The 23,673-nt window shown below is 19.2% G+C and overlaps 9 protein-coding genes across 9 annotated transcripts; 4 read left to right on the plus strand and 5 right to left on the minus strand.

Moving 5' to 3' along the window:
- Positions 1 to 2,040: 2,040 nt before the first annotated feature.
- SRAE_2000476900 (GPCR, rhodopsin-like, 7TM domain and 7TM GPCR, serpentine receptor class x (Srx) family-containing protein) lies at positions 2,041 to 4,346 on the plus strand (the record flags this gene model as incomplete). Its single annotated transcript, XM_024643687.1, has 2 exons — positions 2,041 to 2,293; positions 3,685 to 4,346. 2 exons carry the CDS (start codon positions 2,041 to 2,043, stop codon positions 4,344 to 4,346), a joined length of 915 nt encoding a protein of 304 aa, XP_024509331.1.
- Positions 4,347 to 5,436: 1,090 nt separating this feature from the next.
- SRAE_2000476950 (Hypothetical protein) lies at positions 5,437 to 5,778 on the plus strand (the record flags this gene model as incomplete). The annotated part of the gene is made up of 2 exons (XM_024643688.1): positions 5,437 to 5,724; positions 5,764 to 5,778. The coding sequence occupies 2 exons, from the start codon at positions 5,437 to 5,439 to the stop codon at positions 5,776 to 5,778; spliced, it is 303 nt and encodes a 100-aa protein (XP_024509332.1).
- Positions 5,779 to 10,058: 4,280 nt separating this feature from the next.
- Positions 10,059 to 11,616, minus strand: SRAE_2000477000 (UDP-glucuronosyl/UDP-glucosyltransferase family-containing protein; the record flags this gene model as incomplete). Its single annotated transcript, XM_024643689.1, has 3 exons — positions 10,059 to 10,456; positions 10,507 to 11,368; positions 11,407 to 11,616. The coding sequence occupies 3 exons, from the start codon at positions 11,614 to 11,616 to the stop codon at positions 10,059 to 10,061; spliced, it is 1,470 nt and encodes a 489-aa protein (XP_024509333.1).
- A 1,682-nt stretch (positions 11,617 to 13,298) lies between these two features.
- Positions 13,299 to 13,776, minus strand: SRAE_2000477100 (Transthyretin-like family-containing protein; the record flags this gene model as incomplete). Its single annotated transcript, XM_024643690.1, has 2 exons — positions 13,299 to 13,483; positions 13,521 to 13,776. The coding sequence occupies 2 exons, from the start codon at positions 13,774 to 13,776 to the stop codon at positions 13,299 to 13,301; spliced, it is 441 nt and encodes a 146-aa protein (XP_024509334.1).
- A 756-nt stretch (positions 13,777 to 14,532) lies between these two features.
- SRAE_2000477200 (Alpha-(1,3)-fucosyltransferase C) lies at positions 14,533 to 15,669 on the minus strand (the record flags this gene model as incomplete). The annotated part of the gene is made up of 2 exons (XM_024643691.1): positions 14,533 to 15,546; positions 15,586 to 15,669. The coding sequence occupies 2 exons, from the start codon at positions 15,667 to 15,669 to the stop codon at positions 14,533 to 14,535; spliced, it is 1,098 nt and encodes a 365-aa protein (XP_024509335.1).
- Positions 15,670 to 17,743: 2,074 nt separating this feature from the next.
- SRAE_2000477300 (Transthyretin-like family-containing protein) lies at positions 17,744 to 18,221 on the minus strand (the record flags this gene model as incomplete). The annotated part of the gene is made up of 2 exons (XM_024643692.1): positions 17,744 to 17,928; positions 17,966 to 18,221. The coding sequence occupies 2 exons, from the start codon at positions 18,219 to 18,221 to the stop codon at positions 17,744 to 17,746; spliced, it is 441 nt and encodes a 146-aa protein (XP_024509336.1).
- Positions 18,222 to 18,951: 730 nt separating this feature from the next.
- SRAE_2000477350 (Glycosyl transferase, family 10-containing protein) lies at positions 18,952 to 19,146 on the minus strand (the record flags this gene model as incomplete). The annotated part of the gene is made up of 1 exon (XM_024643693.1): positions 18,952 to 19,146. One exon carries the CDS (start codon positions 19,144 to 19,146, stop codon positions 18,952 to 18,954), a length of 195 nt encoding a protein of 64 aa, XP_024509337.1.
- Positions 19,147 to 20,759: 1,613 nt separating this feature from the next.
- On the plus strand, positions 20,760 to 21,476 carry SRAE_2000477400 (ShKT domain-containing protein; the record flags this gene model as incomplete). The annotated part of the gene is made up of 1 exon (XM_024643694.1): positions 20,760 to 21,476. One exon carries the CDS (start codon positions 20,760 to 20,762, stop codon positions 21,474 to 21,476), a length of 717 nt encoding a protein of 238 aa, XP_024509338.1.
- Positions 21,477 to 21,881: 405 nt separating this feature from the next.
- On the plus strand, positions 21,882 to 23,593 carry SRAE_2000477500 (ShKT domain-containing protein; the record flags this gene model as incomplete). Its single annotated transcript, XM_024643697.1, has 2 exons — positions 21,882 to 22,575; positions 23,016 to 23,593. 2 exons carry the CDS (start codon positions 21,882 to 21,884, stop codon positions 23,591 to 23,593), a joined length of 1,272 nt encoding a protein of 423 aa, XP_024509339.1.
- Between the last annotated feature and the right edge of the window lie 80 nt (positions 23,594 to 23,673).

Here is a 23,673-nt window from a genome sequence, read left to right on the forward strand (position 1 = left end):
ATTTTTCTTATATAATAATCTATATAGAAAGTATATTATAATTAAAGTTTTATTTATTACAAAATGATTTTTAAATTTAACTATTAAATTAAAATATGCATAAAGTATTTAAAATAATTAATAAAAATTCAATTTCTCTATTTAAATAACATAATGTTATTTACTATGCGAATGAAACTTATAAATTATGGCAATTTTAAATTTTATTATAACATAACTTTTGTACTTTACCTATTTAAATTTAATCAACAATATATAAAAATTATAATTTTAATAGATTTTTTTACGATTTTATTATTTAAGTAAACTACCTAAAATAAGACAATCAAATTGTTTTTATCATTTTTTTTAATATAAAAGTTATTACATATATGTTCTACTTTAAAATTTTTTATGATTGTGAAATAAAAAAAAAACTTTATAAATTATTACACTATCTATATAATAATATTATTCACAAAATCACTTCCAAAATTTATTTGCCCTACAAGTTATTATTATTAAAACTTTATTAATTTTATATGTTAAATATACAGTAACAATAAATTTTATATATAAAAAAAAATTTTTAAACAACAAAAATTAGATTTTAAAAAAATATTTTAGTTATAAATATAAAAATAATTTCTATTTTGAATTTATAAAGGAAAATAATTAGATTTTTTTATATAATTATGGTATTGGCAAATAATACTCATGATAAAAATATGTAAAATTTTAAATAAAATTAAAAAATAACTATTATAAAATTAATTTAATTTATATAAGAAAAAATGAAAAAATGAAAAAAAGCATCTAAGCAATACGCATTTAAAAAAAATTGAAAAGCATCAAAAATGGTAAAAAAAATTATTTAATCTAAAATTATCATTAATAAAATAAGATTTTTGTACTTTCATAAGACAAAAATTAAACAACAAAATTTTGTTATATTAACAATTTTAAAATAACATTAAAAGAAAGTTGTTTTAATTAAATAAAATAAAGTAATTTAATAAAAAATTCTTTTCCTTAAAGTATAATTTAATTATTTATAAAATCAGTTATATCCATATTTTTTTTTACAAAACATTTATTATCATATATCTATTTATGGAATAGTAAATAAAATATTTTTAGTATAAAAAGAAAAATTGTAAACGTTAATTTTAGTCAACACTAGATATGAAGTATCAATTATTAAATATTATTTTATTTGTCTTATTTTTTACCTCTTCTGAAGAATATATGTATGATCATGAACCATATTACAAGAGCCCAATTGTTATACATCCTGTAATTTATCGCCTACCAAGATACCAACAACCTAAATATATTTTTCATCAAAAATCAAAAATAATACCTGATTCTAATAAAAATTTTAATGGAAAAAATTTTAGATAATCAAGATATTTATGGAAAAAGAATAAAATAAATTTTTTAAAACGACAGCCAAGTCAATTTAATAAATAAACAATTAATTAAATATTGTATTTTAATTTTTATATAGATAGCTATTACACAAATCCGACATCTACAAAATTATTTTTATTCTATAAAAAATAAACTTTGTCAATTATTTTTTTTAAAAACAAATTTTATATTATTGTAAATTTTATACTTAATTTAGTACTACTTAATTTTATCAAATAGTACATATAAACATATTTTTTAAAAAAAAAGTTATGTAATAATAATATTCATATTAATTTAAGAACTTAATAAAATAGAATAATTAATTTTTAATGATAAATGTCTAATCATTAAAATATATAATAAACTTTTTTTTTTATGTGTTAAGTACATGTATGCTTAAAATAAAATTAGTCATTAGTAATAAAAAAGTTTAAATGTTATTTTTTTTCATTTTTTTTTATTGTTTTAAAATAAATTTATGAAGTTTATATTTAGTTATTATTATAAAATATTATTATGCATAATTAAATCTTTTTACTACCTATTTTATTAATATACTTTGATTACTCAAATAAAAGTACACAAAATAATGAGTATATAGGAGAGAAATTTTTTAAGAATTTTATTACAAAAATTAGTAAAAAAATGAAACTTGAATTATTTCTTTTATTCACTTCTATCTATATTATTAATGGAGAAATTTATTTTAATGAAAATCTTTCATTATCTGATTATTACAATAAAATCCCAAGAGAAAATGTTATCAATCCTGATGCTAATTTGTATTTCAGAATGCCAACAAGTGTTATTTCATCACCAATACCTTTTAATGGATTTTCAAATTTCTATCAAAGTGGAAGAGAATTAAAAATTGAACCATACAAAAATTTCCCTGGAGGTGTTAATTGTTAAATAAACTTTTTTAATTATAAATAAACATAAATATTATCATTTAAATAATTTTTTATTCATTTTAATATCAGTTTTTGTTATTAATAATATTTTTCAAATAAAAAAAATGTGAAATTAAAGTTACTGAATTGTAAATTTTTAAATATTCACATAAAATTATAAAAAAACATCTGAGCTTATTGCTTAATTTTTTTAACATAATATATTGTCAAAAAAAAAAAAGAAAAAACAGTTTTAAAAACTTTTCATTAAATTATTTAAAAGAAAGTTAAAATAAATTTGATCAGTGATAAAAATTTTCAACAAATGTTAACCTGTATTGTAAGTATCCTATTTTATGTATATTGTAACTTTAAAAAATTCTAAAATTTATACTTAATACATTATATGAAATGAACATACAGAATTAAAAATATTATATATTTTTTGACATTTAAATTATAAAAATGTAATATTTTTATGATAAATTATTATTATCATAATATATAATTTAATTTTGTTCTTATTTAAAAATATAAAATTATTTAAGTTTTTATTACTTTTTAATTTTACCTGTCAATATAAGATTTTTTAATTTCTATTATTTAAAAAAAAGATCTTTGATATTTTTATTAAAACTTTTATTTTCAGAAGAAGATAAAAAAAAAGAAAAAAACAGAAATGTTATTCTATATAAAAAAAAATAATAATTAGTTATGGGAGAGTGATTGTAGACAGTACTATAAAACGTACTTTCTTGTTTTCAAGATATTTTTTTATGTATATTATATCTGATAAAAAAAATTATATTGTTAATATTAAAAAGATTTGAAAAATTGTTAAACATATACATTTGTTTTGATACATAATAGTTTAATCTATAATATTTTTATATTTTAGCAACTTTTTTTCAAAAATTAATTTTCAATCTTTTTTAATATTTTTAATATGCCGGAAATTACACCATTTAGTACTTTTTTTTTGTTTATATAAACAGTATATTAACTTTCATGAGAATACTAATGGTAAAAATAATAATTTTTTATATAATTATATATTTTAGAAAAGAAAACATATATATATATAAATTTTATAATAAAAAATTAAAATAAATTAAAAAATAATTTTTAATTTAAATGTTATTATTTTTAGTTATTTTGTATTATCTAATAGTTATTCTAGGAATATTATCTAATGGATACACACTTTATTTTTATTGTTTTGTATTAAAAAAAAAACAACCATATTCCTTAATTTGTATATCTTTTATATCTGGAAATGTTTTTGTCTTAACTCCAAATTTTTTTTATCTTGTATTTTATGAATCAAGTTTGTATATTCCATCTTTATTTATTAATGAAAGAATTGGACAAATAACAATTTTTGGGTATTATGTAGGAACACTTAGTAGACTTATTTTATCATTTAATAGATATATTGCTATTCACATACCATTCAAATATAAAGAAATGTTTTCAAATAAACATACATCTATTTTGCTTATTATTAATTGGATAATTGGTTTGGCAATGATTGCTCCTCTTAGTTTTGGAGATTCATGTTCATTTGTGTATGTTGATCGTATATGGAATTATGAAACAACTAAATTTTGTTCAATTGTCGCATATATACAAGATTTTCTTTATGGAGTTATTATTGGAAGCGGTATTATATTTATTGATATAATAACAGCTATAATGTTATTAAAAAGAAAATTTAAAAAATCAGAAAGTATATCAATATGGAGAACACAAAAATCACAAAAAAGTAGTAAAATAAAAACAGATATAGATATTTTTTTAAGAACCGTAATATCTAATATTATTCTTATCTTAATGTTGATATCTTTTCATTTTTTTTCTCATCTTGTCTTAGACAATATAAATTTACTTTTTGTAACAACATCACTTTTTTGGATGTCTCATCATTTTATGGATGGTGTTATTGTTGGTTTATTAAATAATGATGTTAAAAAGCATATATTATCAAAATTAAAAAAAAAACCAATAAAAAGTAATACTGTTGAAACAACAAGAATTAATCGGATGTCTAAACATTAATTATTAAAAATCTAATTTTACTAAATATTAATTAATCGTAACTTAATATTAACTTTTAAAGTATTAAAACTTATTGGTAATAAAAATTTTTATATTATTTTTTTAATTTTTTTAAACTGACATATTTAATACTAAAAGTTTTGTTGTTCAAAATTTATTTCATAAACTTTTTTGATCACATAAAAACTAATATATCAAAATATACAATATAATTAATTTGAAAATTTATGAAAAAAAAAATCAAAAAATTTTTTAAAATAATTTTAAATAACTATATATATTTTATATAAAGAAATTGAATCAAGTTAAACTTAACCCACTGTTTAGTATATAAACACTAAGATATTATTAATTAAAATAATTCATGTTGTATTGTTAATAAATTACTTATTTAATTGAATTTTGTGTTTACTTAATAAACAAAATGTATTCAGAGTCGTTGATATATTTGATTTTTCTAATACTTATCATTGAAAATTATTAATATTATTAAAGAGATTTATTTCTATAAATCTACTAACAAAATATAATATTTTTTTTTATAAGAAAAACATTTAATATATAAACTATATATATTTGAAAAGAAGTGTCATTTTAAATGTGTAAGCCTTATTTAAAAGATATATTTCAATTGATTTGAATAATTATAAAAAATTTTCTTCAATAATCTAAAACTAAAACAATATAAAATTACTTTGTTTGATTGTATAGAAATAAAAAAGAAAAGTTTTTAATATCAATAAAGATTCATAAATTTAAAAATATTAGTATTTCTCCTTTTTGCTAATAAATAATTTAAAATATATTTTATAGTTATTTTATAATAGAAATAAAAAAATTTTTTTTGATTGAGAATTTTAGTTTTGTAAGAATATAATACAATATTTTAAACACAAATATCAATGACAATAATTTTTAAAAAAATTAATATTAATAATTGTATAAATAATTTTTCTATAAATCATTCATTACTTATTGATAATCATATATATATTTTATTAGTTTAGTCATAAAAAATATTATTAAATACAAAAATACCGAAGTTATATAATTCAAAAATACAATTCTAAGATCATTTTTTAATTTTAAAATGAATAAACAACTTATTTTGGGATTAATTATAACTATATTATTACATTTGGCTTTTCCAATATGTAGTTTAATCTGTGATATTTTACAAAAATATGAGAAACAAAGTTTAACAGTTAGAAGAACACCAGCATTAAATAGATCATGTAAATCATGTTCTTACATTTTTTTTAATATACCAGAAGAAAATTTTTATGGATATATTCTTGATTGTCTTTCAGAAACTTTTAGTTATGTTAACAAATATTTTCATAAATTTGACAAAAAAAAGTTTGAGGACAATTTTCAGGTATTGTAATTTTTATTTTTTTTTATAAATTTTTAATAGTTTGTTTCGACTTAATTTAATAGTCACTAACGTAATAGAAATTTTTTTTAAATTTACATTGTTCCTTCAATAAAATTATTTATACTAAAACAAGTAAATAAAAAAAATAAATAATTAAAAAAAAACTTTTTTTAGAATTTGAATATGCTACTATAGTCATTCGATAGCCTTTAGAACGGGATGAATTTTGAATATAATCAACAATATTCGAAAATTAAAACTTCAGAAGTTATAAGCAATCAAAGCCGAGAGCGAAATTGGAAAATATTTTTTTGTAAATCTCGATTTTTATGATAAAATTGTAAACTTAGAAAAAAATTACATTTTTCTATATCAATTTTTTACGAGAAGTTCATTAAGCCTATTTACATCTTCATAAAACTTCTAAAAATGAAGATGTGATGAGAAATATCTTTAAAAAAAAGTTTTAAGAATTAAGTGATAACTCAAGTTAATGAAGTCACAGGTCTGTGAAATTGGATGCGCTGTGCTTCTTTCGTAATTTGAGCTATACCTTACGTTGAAAACATTTTTTAATTTTCAACCGTTCTTGAGATATAAGACTTGGTATTTTTTCGCGCGTAATCCATTGTCATCATTTTTTTATATCTTAAAAGTGGTTCATGATATAAAAAAATTTTGAAGGTAGACCCTATATGAAAAGTAGTTTAAAGACGATTGCAAAAATTTGCTTGCATTTATTTTGATTTTGAAGCAAAATATGACCAAAGGCGGAAATTTTTCTAAAATATTCATTGTTTCCGACTTTCCAGTATCTCAGCAAATACTTATCCTATAAAGATGGGACTAGTTTCATTCGATTTCTATTCAAAAGTAGGTCTAGAATATTAATTTTCATAGCTAAAGCATTACTATTTTTAGAGATTCAGAAATTGGCTGAAAATTTTCTAGATTTCCGATTTTACCTCTAAAAATGTGAACAAAGAAAAACATCTTTTTTTGGAAATTGAATATGCTACTATAGTCATTCGATAGCCCTTGAAACGGGATGAATTTTGAATATAATCAACAATATTTGAAAATTGAAACTTCAGGAGTTTTAAGGATTCAAAGATGAAGGGCGAACTTGTTGAATATTATTTTTAAATCTCAATTTTTTTGATGATATTGTAAATTTTGAAAATAAATACTTTATTCTAGATCACTTTTTTACGAGAAGTTCATTAAGCCTATTTACATCTTCATAAAACTTCTAAAAATGAAGATGTGATGAGAAATATCTTTAAAAAAAAGTTTTAAGAATTAAGTGATAACTCAAGTTAATGAAGTCACAGGTCTATGAAATTAGATGCGCTGTGCTTCATTCGTGATTTTAGGTATACCCTACGTTGAAAAGATTTTTTAATTTTCAACCGTTCTTGAGATATAAGACTTAGTATTTTTTCGCGCGTAATCCATTGTCACCATTTTTTATATCTCGAAAGTGGTTAAAGGTATAAAAATATTTTGAAGGTAGACACCATATGAAAAGTCATTTGAAGATGATTGCAAAAATCTATCTTCATTTATCTTGATTTTGAAGCAAGATATGAACAAAGGCGGAAATTTTTTTAAAATATTCATTGTTCCCGACTTTTCAGTATCTCAGCAAATAATTATGCTATGAAGATGGGACTAGTTTCATTCGATTTCTATTCAAAAGTAGGTCTAGAATATAAATTTTCATAGCTAAAGCATTACTATTTTTAGAGATTCAGAAATTGGCTGACAATATCCTAAATTTCCGACATTATCACTAAAAATGTGAACAAAGAAAGACAACTTTTTTTGGAAAATGAATATGCTACTATAGTCATTCGATAGCTCTTGAAATAAGATGAATTTTAAATATAATCAACAATATTCGAAAATTGAAACTTCAGGAGTTATAAGGATTCAAAGATGAGAGCGAAATTGAGGAATATTTTTTTGTAAATTTTGATTTCTATGATAACATTGTAAATTTAAAAATAAATACTTTATTCTAGATCAATTTTTTACGACAAATTCATTAAGCCTATTCACATCTTTATAGGACTTCGAAAAATGAAGATATGATAAGAAATATGTTAAAAAAAAAGTTTCAAGAATTTAGTGATAACTCAAGTTAATGAAGTCACAGAAACATGAAACTTGTTGCGCTGTGCTTCTTTCGTAATTTGAGCTATACTTTATGTTGAAAACATTTTTATATTTTCAATGGTTCTTGAAATATTATGCTTGGTACTTTTTCGCGCGTAATCCATTGTCATCATTTTTTTATATCTTAAAAGTGGTTCATGATATAAAAAAATTTTGAAGGTAGACCCTATATGAAAAGTAGTTTAAAGACGATTGCAAAAATTTGCTTGCATTTATCTTGATTTTGAAGCAAAATATGACCAAAGGCGGAAATTTTTCTAAAATATTCATTGTTTCCGACTTTCCAGTATCTTAGCAAATACTTATTCTATAAAGATGGGACTAGTTTCATTCGATTTATATTCAAAAGTAGATTTAGAATACTTATTTTTATAGCTATAATATAAATATTTTCAGAGATATAAAAATTGGCTGAAAATTTTCTAGATTTCCGATTTTACCTCTAAAAATGTGAACAAAGAAAAACATCTTTTTTTGGAAATTGAATATGCTACTATAGTCATTCGATAGCCCTTGAAACGGGATGAATTTTGAATATAATCAACAATATTCAAAAATTGAAACTTCAAGAGTTATAAGGATTCAAAGTTGAAGGGCGAACTTGTTGAATATTTTTTTGTAAATTTCGATTTCTATGATAATATTGTAAATGTTAAAAATAAACAGTTGATTCTAGATCACTTTTTTACGAGAAATTCACTAAGCCTATTCACATCTTCATAGGACTTCTAAAAATGAAGATATGATAAGAAATATGTTTAAAAAAAAGGTTTTAAGAATTTAGTGATAACTTAAGTTAATAAAGTCACAGAACCATGAAACTTGTTGCGCTGTGCTTCTTTTGTAAATTAAGGTATACCCTACGTTGAAAACTTTTTTTTAATTTCAATAGTTCTCGAAATACAATGCTTGGTACCTTTTCGCGCGTAATCCATTGTCACCATTTTTTTTTATCTCGAAAGTGGTTAAAGATATAAAAATATTTTGAAGGTAGACTTCACTTGGAAACTCAATTGAAGACGATTTTAGAAAGCTGTCTGTATCTATTTTTATTATGAAGCGAGATATAACTAAAAACGGAAATTTTTCTAAAATATTCATTATACTCGACTTTGCAGTATTTCAAGATATAATTATCTTATGAAAATGGGATTTGTTTCATTCGATTTCTACTCAAATGTAGGTCTAGAATATTTATCTCCAGTGATATAAAAATTGGCTGAAAATTTTCTAGATTTCCGATTTTACTTTTAAAAATGTGACAAAAAAAAACGATTTTTTTTGGANAATATATTTTATAGTTATTTTATAATAGAAATAAAAAAATTTTTTTTGATTGAGAATTTTAGTTTTGTAAGAATATAATACAATATTTTAAACACAAATATCAATGACAATAATTTTTAAAAAAATTAATATTAATAATTGTATAAATAATTTTTCTATAAATCATTCATTACTTATTGATAATCATATATATATTTTATTAGTTTAGTCATAAAAAATATTATTAAATACAAAAATACCGAAGTTATATAATTCAAAAATACAATTCTAAGATCATTTTTTATTTTTAAAATGAATAAACAACTTATTTTGTGACTAATTAAAACAATATTATTACATTTGGCTTTTCCAATATGTAGTTTAATCTGTGATATTTTACAAAAATATGAGAAACAAAGTTTGACAGTTAGAAGAACACCAGCATTAAATAGATCATGTAAATCATGTTCTTACATTTTTTTTAATATACCAGAAGAAAATTTTTATGGATATATTCTTGATTGTCTTTCAAAAACTTCTAGTTATGTTAACAAATATTTTCATGAATTTGACAAAAAAAAGTTTGAGGACAATTGTCAGGTATTGTATTTTTTATTTTTTTTTATAAATTTTTAGTAGTTTGTTTTTAAAAATGATGAAGTATTTTGTCAAGATTTACTAAAAAGAAATAAAAATTATAATGAAACTTCGAAAATTTGTTGTTGTAATGATTCATACTGTACAAGGAAATTTTTTAATTTGAATTGAAAATTAATTTTTGAAGTGTAAAATATCAAAAGTTTTTAAAGAAAAGTACAATTTTTATTAAAAAAATTATTACCTAATTTAATAATAACATTTTTAAGTATATCAATATTATAATTTATTTAATCTTTTTTTTTCTTATTATAAAACATTTTTGAAGCAATTAAACAAATTAATTTGAAAATTCCATAAATAACAATTATACATATAGTAATAAAAGGAATTATGATATCAAGATTATAATATTCTATAGTTCCCATATCTTTAGAAGCTAAATCTAATTGTGGTAGTTGTCCAAATCTGCATGCAAATTCAATATGTTTTATTACTAATTCTTCCGAAGATATTGGTCTATTATTTAACATTTCTGCTGTTCTCAAAGAATTAATTTTATACTTTTTATTATTTAAAACTTCTAATATTTTTTCTCTAAATTTTTCAGAATTTGCAAGAATTTCTTTTTCAACAGTTAATCCAATTTCTAACCTTTCAAGTAATTTTGCATTTCTTAATTGATCACCTATAATAAATATATATTATAAAATTTAAAAAAAAAATTAAATTTTTTACCAAAAACAGGAATAGCTAAAGCTGGAGTATTACTGAAAGCAACTTCTGTTGTACTTCCCATTCCACCATGTGTAATAAAAAGTGTTAATCTTTCATCATTTAATAAATCATTTTGTGGAACCCATTTGCTAAGAATTAAATTATCAATACCAGAACCATGACCATCTTCTGGTGTTTCATATTTCCAAATAAATGTTATATCAGGAAAACTTTTTATTGTTTTCAATATCCCATCTTTTAATTTTTGTTCCATATATGTGCTTTTAGCTACAGATCCAAAAGATATTAAAATTGTTTTATTTCTTTTATTTAATATTTCATCAAATTCTTTAGAAACTGGATTTGGTTTTGGTATTCCTATACCAGATATTTCAATCATTTTTGGACTTTTAGGTGTAGGAATATCTAAAAATGGATTAGAATTTATCAAAACAAATGAAGCATTAGTCATTGTTTTTTTAAAATCATAAAAGCCAACTCCAAATTTCTCATCAAAAACATCATTCAAGCCAGAATATTTTGTATTAAATTCAGAAAAATATACAAAATAATAATATAAAAACATATTTGTTGCTCGTTCAAAATATGACATTCTGTCTGATGATCCATGAAATATTGACGGTACATAAGACATCGGAAATGGAATACCAAACATTGGATAAAAAGTATCAAACATAGCAGTTGATGTTGTTAAAATTGTTGTTTCTATCTTCCAATATTTAAAAGCTCCAAATAAGAATGGATACATACCTTCTGCAATTGCAGCATCAAAATTTTGTGATATAATAAATTCTTTTAATTTTTCATCTTTTAATATTGTTTCTCCCATGTGTCTTTTAAGTTTTAGAAAATTTTTAAAAATCTACAAAATTATTGTGATATTAAAAATTAAAATAATACCTTTTTATTGCTTGCTGGATTTTTTGAAACTTTCCATATTTGCTTAATTTGTTCTTCACCAGATACTAAATCAGCCAGTTCTCGATCTATATCACTATAATATATTTTACCATCTTGATAATATGGATCTTTTAAAGATTCATCAATTTTAGCAGACAAAACAGTTACATCATGTCCTGCATTTATTAAAAGTTTTGTCATTTGACTCATAAAGTTAACATGAGAATGCCCCAATTTAGGATTATATATTAAAATTTTATAACCATTTAAACATGTTAAAAATATTGAAAATATTAAAAATCTCAAAATATGCATTCTTAATATCTTATAAATATTTCAAGTTTAATAATATTAAATACTAAATTTTATCAATTATTAAAACAAAGATAGAAAAATTACTTTATAACATATTGATAACCTTTGATTATAATTTTTTTTTGATAAAATTAAATTTATTATTTATATACAAAAGATAATAAAGTTTGTGTTTCATATCATATTAAGTAACAAAGTATGATAAAATATTTCGAAATGTTTTATTCACTATATTAAGTTCTACTTAAATAATGATATAATATATTAAAAAAAGTTTATTTATAACTAAGACTATACTTATCATCTAATACAATATTTTTATAGTAACAATATGTTACATTTTAAAAAAAATACTTTATTTTGCTTTAGTAAACATTTTGTGATAACTAAATTATTATATGAATTAAAATAAAAAAAAATTAAAAACATAGCATTTTTTCAATAATGAACAAAATATTTTGATCATCTTAAAATATAAATATAATATACTAATTGGGTTAAATTAATTTGTTAATTTTTTCAAATTAAAAGTTGTTTAATTGTTTTTATAAATATTTAGTTTTTTAAAAGAAAAAAAAACTCTAAAATTTAGATATACTTTGTCAAACAAAGAATATGAAAAATTATAAAATTTCTTCAACATTATTTTTTTACTTTTATTTTACAAAAATTAAATTCAATCAGTAAACTTTTATTTTGAAGCTATATGATATGTAGTTATAAATTAACAATTAGCTTAATTTATGATTTTTATGATGTTTTTAGTACATTAATATTTTAACTAGTAAAAAATAAATAATTTTGCAGCTAATGTTTCAAAGCTATTATTAAAAAAAATCTATCACAAATTTTAGTATATTATTTAATACTTAAAAAAATACAATTAATATTAATGGTAAATTATTAAATGTAAAATAAATTGAGACAAGAAAAAGCTTAAATCAACAATTATATTATTCAATTATTTATAATTTCGAAACATTATTTTATTAATACCTTTTTTAAAATAAAATAATTTTCAATAAATAAACTTTTCTGATATATAAATTTATTTATCTACATATAAATTATTTAATTAAATTAAAATGATAAGAAAGATGAAAACAATTTTAATTTTAAAAAACAATTAACACCAGTTATTTAATATTACTTTTAACAAATAAAATATATTTTAATTGATAAAAATTATATATATGCATTGATAAAATTAAATTAAAAGATTGTTAGTAGTAAAAAAATGCTTCATTCTAAAAATTTTTTTGATATCTTTAAATTAAACAATTAAATATACCTGATCAAATTTTATATTCAAATAAGTTTTCTATTATCATTTTTTTTTAAAAAACAAATATAATTATTTATAAAAATAGAGTAATAGTATTGTTAATATTAAAAATAAAAAATTATTTTTGTTAATTTCATTTACATTAATATAAAAAAAGTCAATTATATATATATATATATATTGATAAAGTATTTAAATTATGTTTTATCTTAATTTAAATATAATAATTTTTCCGAAACAACTTTTTTTATATTAATGTTATTAATTATATTTTTCCTGATTTTATAAATATTTATCGTCTACAATAATAATTTTTATATGTTTTATATGTTGGTTTTAGATTTATAATACCAATATCAAACCATACTCTTGATTTTGGTCCTGAGTAAATGAAATTACTTGGAATGTAAATTTTAAGTAAATGAAAACAGTTTGATGGCATTACTCCACATCTATGATGTATTTCAAGAAATGGATCTAATTTTTTTAATAATAATATAAAATTATTTCTTACCAATTGACCTTATTTCTCTACATGCTCCTCTAACTGAAAAATATCCATCACCATCCGTATATGTTCCATTTAAAAAATCATTTGATGTAAAAAATTCTTCTTCCATAAGCTTTACAATTACATTTTTATATGGAACACTATTACAAAAAACTTGACCTCTAGCTTTAACAGATTGTGTTTTTCCAATAAAAAAACAACTTTTAACAACAATAGATGTTGATAAAACAAATAGAAAAATGATTATCTTATAAGTCATGATTATATATAATTATAATAAAAAAACTAAAAATTAATCAAAATGAAATATATGTAATTATATTTTATAAAATTTAAATGAAAAAAGTTTTAAAAAAATTTTATCTAAATTTTTTGCTGACTAATAAAATTGCACTTTATATGATCATTAAAAAACATAATCAATTAATATATATATATATATTTTTTTGTTTTTTTAACTATTACTTTCAATAGTTTTTATTATTTTTAATCAGCTATTGAAAATTCTTTTTTTTTTTATAAAAATTATCTTTTATACAAAAAATTTTTTTATGATAAATCAAATGCAATGCTAAAAAAATCTATATTAGTAATTGATCTCAATAAAATAAACTACATTTTTTAATTTTAAAATATATTGAAAATATGAGAATTTTTTTTGTTACTTTTTTTGTATACATATGAATATATATTTTTAAACTAATAAGTTGTGAATATTGTTCAAATATATTAAAACAACAATTACATTTATATGTTTTTAAACTATAAAAAAATATTGTTTATCAGTAAAATATCTAAAAATTTTTATTTTAAAATTTATTTATTTTAAAAAAACTTTTTATATAAAAAATTTTGTGATGTCAGAAGAAAAGTGGCATTTGATAACAAAATCAAAGGAGTATATGTAATAAAGAAAAAGAAAAAAAATAAAACCAAAATAAGAATGTTTTCAACATAATAATTTAATTATTGGTGAATCATATGAATCACAAAAAAAATTTTTTTTTTACTAACTTTACAATTTATTTTCTAAATTCAATTTTCTTTGATTCAATTTCCAAAAATTAATAACATAATTATCATGTAAACAAAAAGTTGATTTTTCTAACCAATCATCTATATCAAAGTAAACTTTTTTCTTGTTACTTTGAATAAATTTAACAATATCATGACATAAATGACATTTTCCTGTCAATATTTCTTCTGTTTGCCAACCTAATTTTCTATAATCAAAAAATTTTAAATATTTGGATTTATTTTTAATTAAAAATTTCAAATATCTGACTAATTTTCTTGGAGATTTAAAATCATCCATTGCAATAAATGAATCTTTTGGAATATTATTTTCATACAATTTTCTTACATTTACAATTGGTATAGATGTATATGGCATTCGACTATAAATTTTTTCGGTTTGGTAATATTTACAATCACTGTTTTCACTGGCAATATAAAAATAATGTTTATTAAATAGTTCTTCAGTTTCATGAGGAGTTAATTTAATTCGTTTTCCTGTACATTCTCCTAATTGATTTATTTTAATATACCTTTTTAATTGTTTTATTGCATTTTCTCTACCGGAAGGTGTTTTGCAATTTGAAACAAGCCAAATAATTTTTTCTGTTTTCTTATTAAAAATAAGATTGATTTTTTTGTCAATTTTATTTATTTCCTCTCTTGTAATATTATTTAACTTCCATTTTTTATTTATTACAGCTAGTTCAATATCTGCGTTAGGTAGATATGAATATGTTAAATTAAAATAGTTTTTTGGATAAATAATTTTATTTAACTTTTTCTTGTGATTTAATCGTCTATAACTTTCTGTTATCGAATTTACAAATAATGTTGTATTTTTTGGCCGTTTAATTAACTTTGTTCCGTATTTTAATTTTGAATTATAAAAATCATTGAAAAAAATTGCATCAGCATCTTTTAAATATTTTCTATCTTTTGTAAAGAGACATTTATACTTTTCACAATATCCAAAATCTTCCCATTTTCTCCAATTCCAACTTATAATAACATACTAAATAATCTAAATAAATATAATATATTACTTTCTTACATTTGTTAAATTAGCATATTCTGTATTTATTGTTGTAATTATAATAAAAAAAAATTCACCTATTAAAAATAGTATATTTTTCATTTTTTTTTTAAATATATTTTTTTACTTTTATTTTTAATTTTGTCATTAAAAGAAATACTTAATAGTAAATTTAATTAATATCTTCAATTAATAAAAGGTAGATATTAATTTCAGCAATAATTAGAATAAATGAATTATTTGATCATTTAAATAATTTATACATTTTTTAAGTAGTAAATCTTCACCTATTTTATCTTTAAAAAATTTAAAGAAATAATATTAATTTACAACTAATGATACTTTTCTAAAGTAATATTAAAACCAATAAACTAATTTTAAAAAATATTTTTATTATATAACTTTAAAAATTTTTTTAATTATTTAACAAATTATTTATTTCTTTTTTATTTTAAATTTTTACTCTTTCCTTTTATAAATATACATTTTCAATATTTTATTATTAATTTTTCAACTGATATTTAACTATTTATGAAAAAATATACTTTTCAAAATTTGATTCATCTTTGATAATAAAATTATTAATAAAATTAAATTTTGTTGAATCAATTGTTTTAAGTGTGCAGTTTTTAATCTTAATATAAATAATAGTGATATATCATTTTTATTTTTAATAAAATAATTAATGTTATTCATTTAAAAATAAAACAATGTTTAACCATGAAAAGTAACTTTAATTTAATGAATAGTAATTAAAAAGTTTTATAATTTAGATAAAATAAAATAATATTATAAAAAAAATATGATAATTTTTTTTTCTAAACTGTAAAAATTTGAATTTTATTTTAAATTATAAAAATAAATCAGATATCTTTAAAATATTTAATTTGAAAATTCTTCTTAACAATAGGATAATTATTTGAAGTAAGTCTTGACTTCATTCCAAAATTTTTAAGTCTCATGTTTATGCTCAAGAACTCAATAATTACTTTATATTGAATTTTTATAAATCAAAAGTAAATGTCCATATATCTTTTTAATCATTCAATCATCTATTTATGTCATTTTAATTTATTATTGACTATTTAAAAAGTTTATTAGAAATATGTACTATACATTAATAATTTATATACATTGTAAAGTTTAAGAAATTTTATTTTAAATTATTTAAATTATATATTATTAATATAAATTGTTTTATGTCTAATTATAACTATATTTTTGCATTTGAGTATTCTGATAATCTTTAAAATCTCTGTGATACTTTTTTTTTGTTTCTTTAAGATTTAAGAGTTTTTTAAAAGACATTCTTTTCCTATGATATCCTTCTCTTTATTTATCAAAATTATATGAAACAATTATAATAAAAAAAAAGTTTATTAAGTTGATATAATAATGAGAATATAATATATTATATAAAATAAATTAGAATATTAGTTGAGTCAGTTAGCGATTCAATATCAATTTCCTTTTCTTATTTTTCTTTTCCTTTTTAAAACTTTTCTTTTTTCTTCTCTAATATAACATAATATAATTTTCTTACTTTATTTTTACAAAAATTGAATTAATTCTAAAAATTTTTTTTAAAAATAAAAAAATGTAGTTATGAAATAACATTTAATTTAACTGTTAAATAGTATAATGTTTCTATTACATTTATAAAATAACTTGTAAAAAATATAATTTTAAAGTTAGTATTAATATTTATTTTTTTCTTAAAATGATATACAGATAATAAAGTTAACATTTATAAATTTAAATGAAGAGTTACAAAAAAAATTTTTTATTTTTTAAATTAATTATTAAGTTTATTTTAATGTTTTCTTAAATCATTAAAACATTTTTTATGATAAAAAAAATTTGTTGGTGAAAAATTTAAAAATATATAAACTTGTTCACAAAAGTATATCTATTAACAATCTTATATCAAGATTTTTTTTTTCTAACATAATACAATAATAATTATTTATAAAAATAGAGTAATAGTATTGTTAATATTGAAAATTAACAAATTACTTTTGTTAATTTCATTTACATTAATATAAAAAAATGAATTGTTTATAAATTGATAAAATATTTAAATTATTTTTTTCTTGATTCTAAATACAATAATTTTTACAAAACAACTTTTTTCTATTAATGTTATTAATTATATATTTTCCTATCTTATAAATATTTATCTTCTACAAATAACTCTTGAAAAAGTTCTTGCAGTCGGTCCTAACTTTATATTACCAGCATCAAACCATGTTGTTGCTTCACTTGCATCAGTAATATAATTTTTTGGAATTTCCATTGTAACAACACCATGGCAATTCGGTGGATATAATCCACATCTATGATGTATTTCAAGAAAAGGATCTGATTAATTAATTATTAATTTAAAAAAATTTCTTACCAATTGTACTAAATTGCTTGCATGATCCTTTAAGTTTAAAATATCCATCAACATCACTAGTTGTCGTACTTAAAATATCGTTTCGTGTTATATAATCTTTTTCTACAAGTTTAATTATTACATTTGCAGTTGGAACAGTTTTACAAAAAACTTGACCTCTAGCTTTAACAGATTGTGTTTTTCCAATAAAAAAACAACTTTTGACAACAATAGATGTTGATAAAACAAATAGAAAAATGATTATCTTATAAGTCATGATTATATATAATTATAATAATATAATTATAAAGTATGCAAAAAGAATTATATTTAGCTATACTTTATAATTTTTTTACCAAATTTAAAAAAAAAAAATTTATAATAAAATTATATCTGAATTTTTTTCTGGCTTATAAAAAAGCACTTTATATGATCATTAAAAACATAATCAATTAGAATATATAAAAATTTTTTTTAAAATTACTTCATTACTTTCATAATTAAATAAACTTTTTCATTTTCATATGATTTCAAAAAAAATTTGTGTCACATTAACTTTTTAATATATTAAAGATATGAAAATTAATTTAACTACTATTTTATGGGTACATTAATATAGTTTTACACCAAAAAGTTGTTAGTACTGTTAAAATATTTTATATCAACAAAACACTTTTATATGTATTTAAACTATAACAATAAAAATTTTTTATCGGACAAATTTCATCTAAATTAAGTTTTTATAAAATAATTTTTACTGATAAACTTTTTTATTACTCAAGTTATTATTTATACACTTATTTTTAAATTTTTTTTTACTAACTTTACAATTTATTTTCTAAATTCAATTTTCTTTGATTCAATTTCCAAAAATTAATAACATAATTATCATGTAAACAAAAAGTTGATTTTTCTAATCAATCATTTATATCAAAGTAAACTTTTTTCTTGTTACTTTGAATAAATTTAACAATATCATGACATAAATGACATTTTCCTGTCAATATTTATTCTGTTTGCCAACCTAATTTTCTATGATCAAAAAATTTTAAATATTTGGATTTATTTTTAATTAAAAATTTCAAATATCTGACTAATTTTCTTGGAGATTTAAAATCATCCATTGCAATAAATGAATCTTTTGGAATATTATTTTCATACAATTTTCTTACATTTACAATTGGTATAGATGTAAATGGCATTCGACTATAAATTTTTTCTGTTTGGTAATATTTACAATCACTGTTTTTACTGGCAATATAAAAATAATGTTTATTAAATAGTTCTTCAGTTTTGTTCGACTAATAATATGAAGCAAACACTTAGAATTTTAATTTATATATTAAAAAAAAGCACTGTTGTAATTTATTTTCAAATTCTTATTATATAACACTATTTTTTTTTGACTAGCATGTAAAAGAATATTTTGATCTATTTTTCCATTATGGCATAAATTCTTTAAAGTATTATTATTTTAAATCAAAGTTAATTTTAAACCAAAACTTCAAAATCTTAATATAATTTTTCAAAGTTTAATAATTATCTTAAATTAGGCTTTTTATCTAGACAACATTTTAAAGAAAAACGATCATTTTTATTTTACAACTTTAATTTATAGTTGATTAATAATAAACATTTTTTTACATTTAATAACTTTATAGTAAAAAAAATTAAAATTTATTACAATGAAACTGTTAAAAAATAAGATAAAAAAATTTTTTTTATTAAATTTAAATAGAATATTATTTATAGTAAACTTCAGCAAACTTCAACTATTATTTTTTTTAAAAATAACATAATAACTTTAAACATTATATTAGTCATAAATTTGGAATATTTATATTTAAGTTTTATATACTTTAAATAGTTAAATAAAAATTTGTAAACTTTAAATTAAATGAAAAGTAATAAAGTATGTAGTAAACAATTGAATTATAAATAATAAAATACTGTTATAAATAAAACTTTACAAGCACATGATTAAGAATGTTATGAACAAACAATTAAATTAAACAATTTACTTTTTAAATATTATTAACATTGTTAATTTATTAAATTTTTTTTATTAATAAATTTTAAATAAAAATTATATTTATTGTGAAAAATAGTTTATATTTATTTACAAAATTATATTTGTTTAATTTGTATGTAAATAAAGGTTATTCTTTTCTTTTATATAAAATAATAGTACTATTAAATTTTGAGAGAGACATTTTATAACAACAAAAAATATGTAAAAAAAAATTTATAAAAAAATTTTTTTTAATAATCATTTGATAAATAAATTTTTACCAAACAACTATCGTTTTTTTCTTTAAATAATGGATATTTGGAGCCTTTTTTTTGGTAAAAAAGATACTGCTAGTCTCTTATAAAGATAAATGACATACTTATTAATTAACAAATATAATTGAAAAACACTCAATGAAATTTTTTCAAAAAAAAAGAATTAGAATATAATAAAAATAGAAATCTATACATATAAATTTTGAAGAATATAATAGTTAAATTACTTCTTGAATTTAAAATTTTTTAATTTTTTATTTTTTTTTATATTAAATATAAAAAATTGTTCTTATTAAAACTAAAGAAGTATCAAATAAAATTTGTTTGCCTCAAATGTGTCTAGACAATTTTATAATGTGTCATTTTTGATACAAAAATGTTACAGTTATATAATTTATCAGCTGATAAAATAAAAAAATATATCTTTCTAATAATATAATTGTTTCTTATTTAAATATTCTTGGAAAAATTTTTCTATATAAAGAAATTGAAAATTAGCATCAAATTATTTATTTCAATTTAACAAATAATGGAATCATCAAAACTTTTACTTATTGCTGTTCTTTATTTATTGGGATCTCCAATTGCTTATGCTGGAGATTCAGTAGTTTGTACTGCCGGTGGTGGTCAATGTACTGGTACATTAAAATGTGTGACACTTGGAGCAGATAGTGTATGTGTTGATCAATGTACTGTTGCTGATGTTGCTACACAATGTGGAACTGGAGCTACTTGTGGTGATGTAACTGATCTTGATGGTGCTACAGTAAAAATTTGCGCTACAGCAAAAGGATGTTTAACTGATACTGAATGTAAAACTGCTGACGCAACAAAACCTATATGTAATCTTTATACTTTACAATGTGAAGCAGCTGCTGTTGCAACTACAACTACAGTTGCAAGTGATACTACAGTAATTGATACCACTACTCCAACTACTACAACTACAATTAAACAAGTAATTATTACTTCTCCTCCATGTGTTGATAAAGTTGTTGGTGGACCAAATGATTGTTCAGCATTGGCTTCTTATTGTACCAATGAACTTTATGTTGATTTAATGAAAGAAAAATGCCCAAAAACATGTGGATATTGTTTTAACAATGGAAATTTATCTGGATCATTAGGAACTTCTACATGTCGTAATGCATTGTCTGATTGTGTAAATAAAGCATACTTATGTAAATCTTCTATTTACAGAAATTTTATGAAAACAAATTGTGCTGCCACTTGTGGATATTGCTAAACATTTTAAATAAATATATTACTACTGTTATTTTTCTTTTATAGTTAAAATCTTTTTTTTAATATTAGATAAATTATTAAAATAAAAATTTATTTTTTAGTTTTTAGAATAAATAAAATATATGTATTATAACATTGTTATGTTTAAATATTAAAAAAAATGTTATGAAAATATGTTATAAGTAAATAATCCTAACAAAATTAACATTAAAACTTTTTAATCTGTTTTCCAAGAATTTTATTTTCTTATTTATCTTTTTTTTACACCTGATTAAATTTTTATTTTTGTTATAACAGTTGTTTCTAGGTTTGAATCTTCAAGTTATAAATCCAATTAAAACTTTACTATAAAAAGATAGTTTTTTACCATTTGATATCAATATATTACAATTATAACATTTTAAATATGGCTACAATAACAATAAAAATTTTTACTTTCTTATTTTTTATTTTTATTAAATATATTCATGCTGGTAATTCAAAATCCTGCTCTTACTCTAGTGATTGTTCAGACAATACAAAATGTATAAGTTTTTCGGAAGAAAATTATTGTGTTTTACCATGTGAAAAAAGTAAAGAAAAAGAACAATGTGGAAAAGACATTTTATGTAAAGAAATGGGAGATATTGAAGGAGTTGATAAATGGATATGTGAAACACAAAAAGAATGTTTAACAGATAATGAATGTAGTAATATTTCACCAAAATCTACTTGTAATTTATATAATCTTAAATGTACAAAACCTGAAGAAGATAAAAATGAAGATTCTACAATATCAACAATCACTAGTAAAAAAATAACATCAAAAAAAAGTACCAGTAAAAAAAGCACTACTATAACAAAACCATCATGTATTGATAAAATTCCAGATGGTCCACATGGTTGCCCTTCATTTAAAAGATATTGTAATGATTCAAATTACCTTGCAATTCTTAAAGATCTTTGTCCAAAAACTTGTGGAAAATGTAATAAGTTTGATGATAAAGCTACCAAATTACCATTAAAATGTGCTGATTATGAACCAAAATGTAGTGAACGATATTATCTTTGTAAATCAAATTTATACAAAGATTTAATGAGATTAATTTGCAAAAAAACTTGTAAATACTGCTAACTTTAACAAATTTGATTTGTTTTTTAATTTAATAATTTCTATAATTTCATACTATTTAAAAAATTTAAACCAAAAAACATCAATATTTAACAACAAATATTGTTATTATTAAGATCGGTTTTTATAAGTAAATATTTAACACAATTAAACTACTTTATATAATTTTTTTTTATAATTAAATAAATTTTTTATGGTATATTTTGTATTATTTAAATACATGTTTAAATAAATAAAAAATAATTGACCAGCTGTTGTTTATAGAATAGCTTTTTTTTTCAATTAATAGTTTTTAAAAATTATATATACATAAAAAAAATCAAAATTTTTATAATGGTTTTATCATTTAATTCTTTTTCTAATAATATATTATTTTACAAATGATGAAATTTTATTATATTATATTTTTACTATTTAAAACACATTCAGTAATTTTTACTGCAACTCTTTTTGATGAATGTTCTTTTACAGCTGATTGTAATGTTGGTCTTAAACCTGCATGTGTTAATATTGGCAATAAAAATTATTGTATTGAAGAGTGTGTTGAAGGGGAAGATATTTATCAATGTGGTATTGGTAAAAAATGTAAAAAATCACTAGACATTGATGGTACAAAAATTAATTCATGTGCATATGAAGTTAATTGTTTAAAAATGAATGAATGTACTAAACCAGGTGAAATTTGTAGTCCTTATTCTTTAACCTGTCTTCCAATTTCAATTCAACCTTTTACAACTACAAGTAAAAGTTTAACAACTAATAAAATTATAAAATCATGTATTGATAAAGGTTTCTTTAATCAAGCATACTCCTGTTCAGTAATATCAGAACTTTGTTATCAACCTAAATATAAAAAATTTATGGAAGAATATTGTTCAAAAACTTGTGGATTTTGTAAAGATAATCAAATTGATTGTAATAAAACCTCATGTAAAAATACATTTGAAATTAAATTAACAAAAGAAATAACTGCATTTTTCCGATTGCCATCAGATTTTAAAAAATAAAAATTTTAAAATCAAAACTAAATAATATAATTTAGTTTTATATTAATTAATTGTTTAATTTATTTTAATAAATTATATTA

Source organism: Strongyloides ratti (assembly GCF_001040885.1).
Source record: "Strongyloides ratti genome assembly S_ratti_ED321, chromosome : 2".
Lineage (NCBI taxonomy): Eukaryota > Metazoa > Nematoda > Chromadorea > Rhabditida > Strongyloididae > Strongyloides > Strongyloides ratti.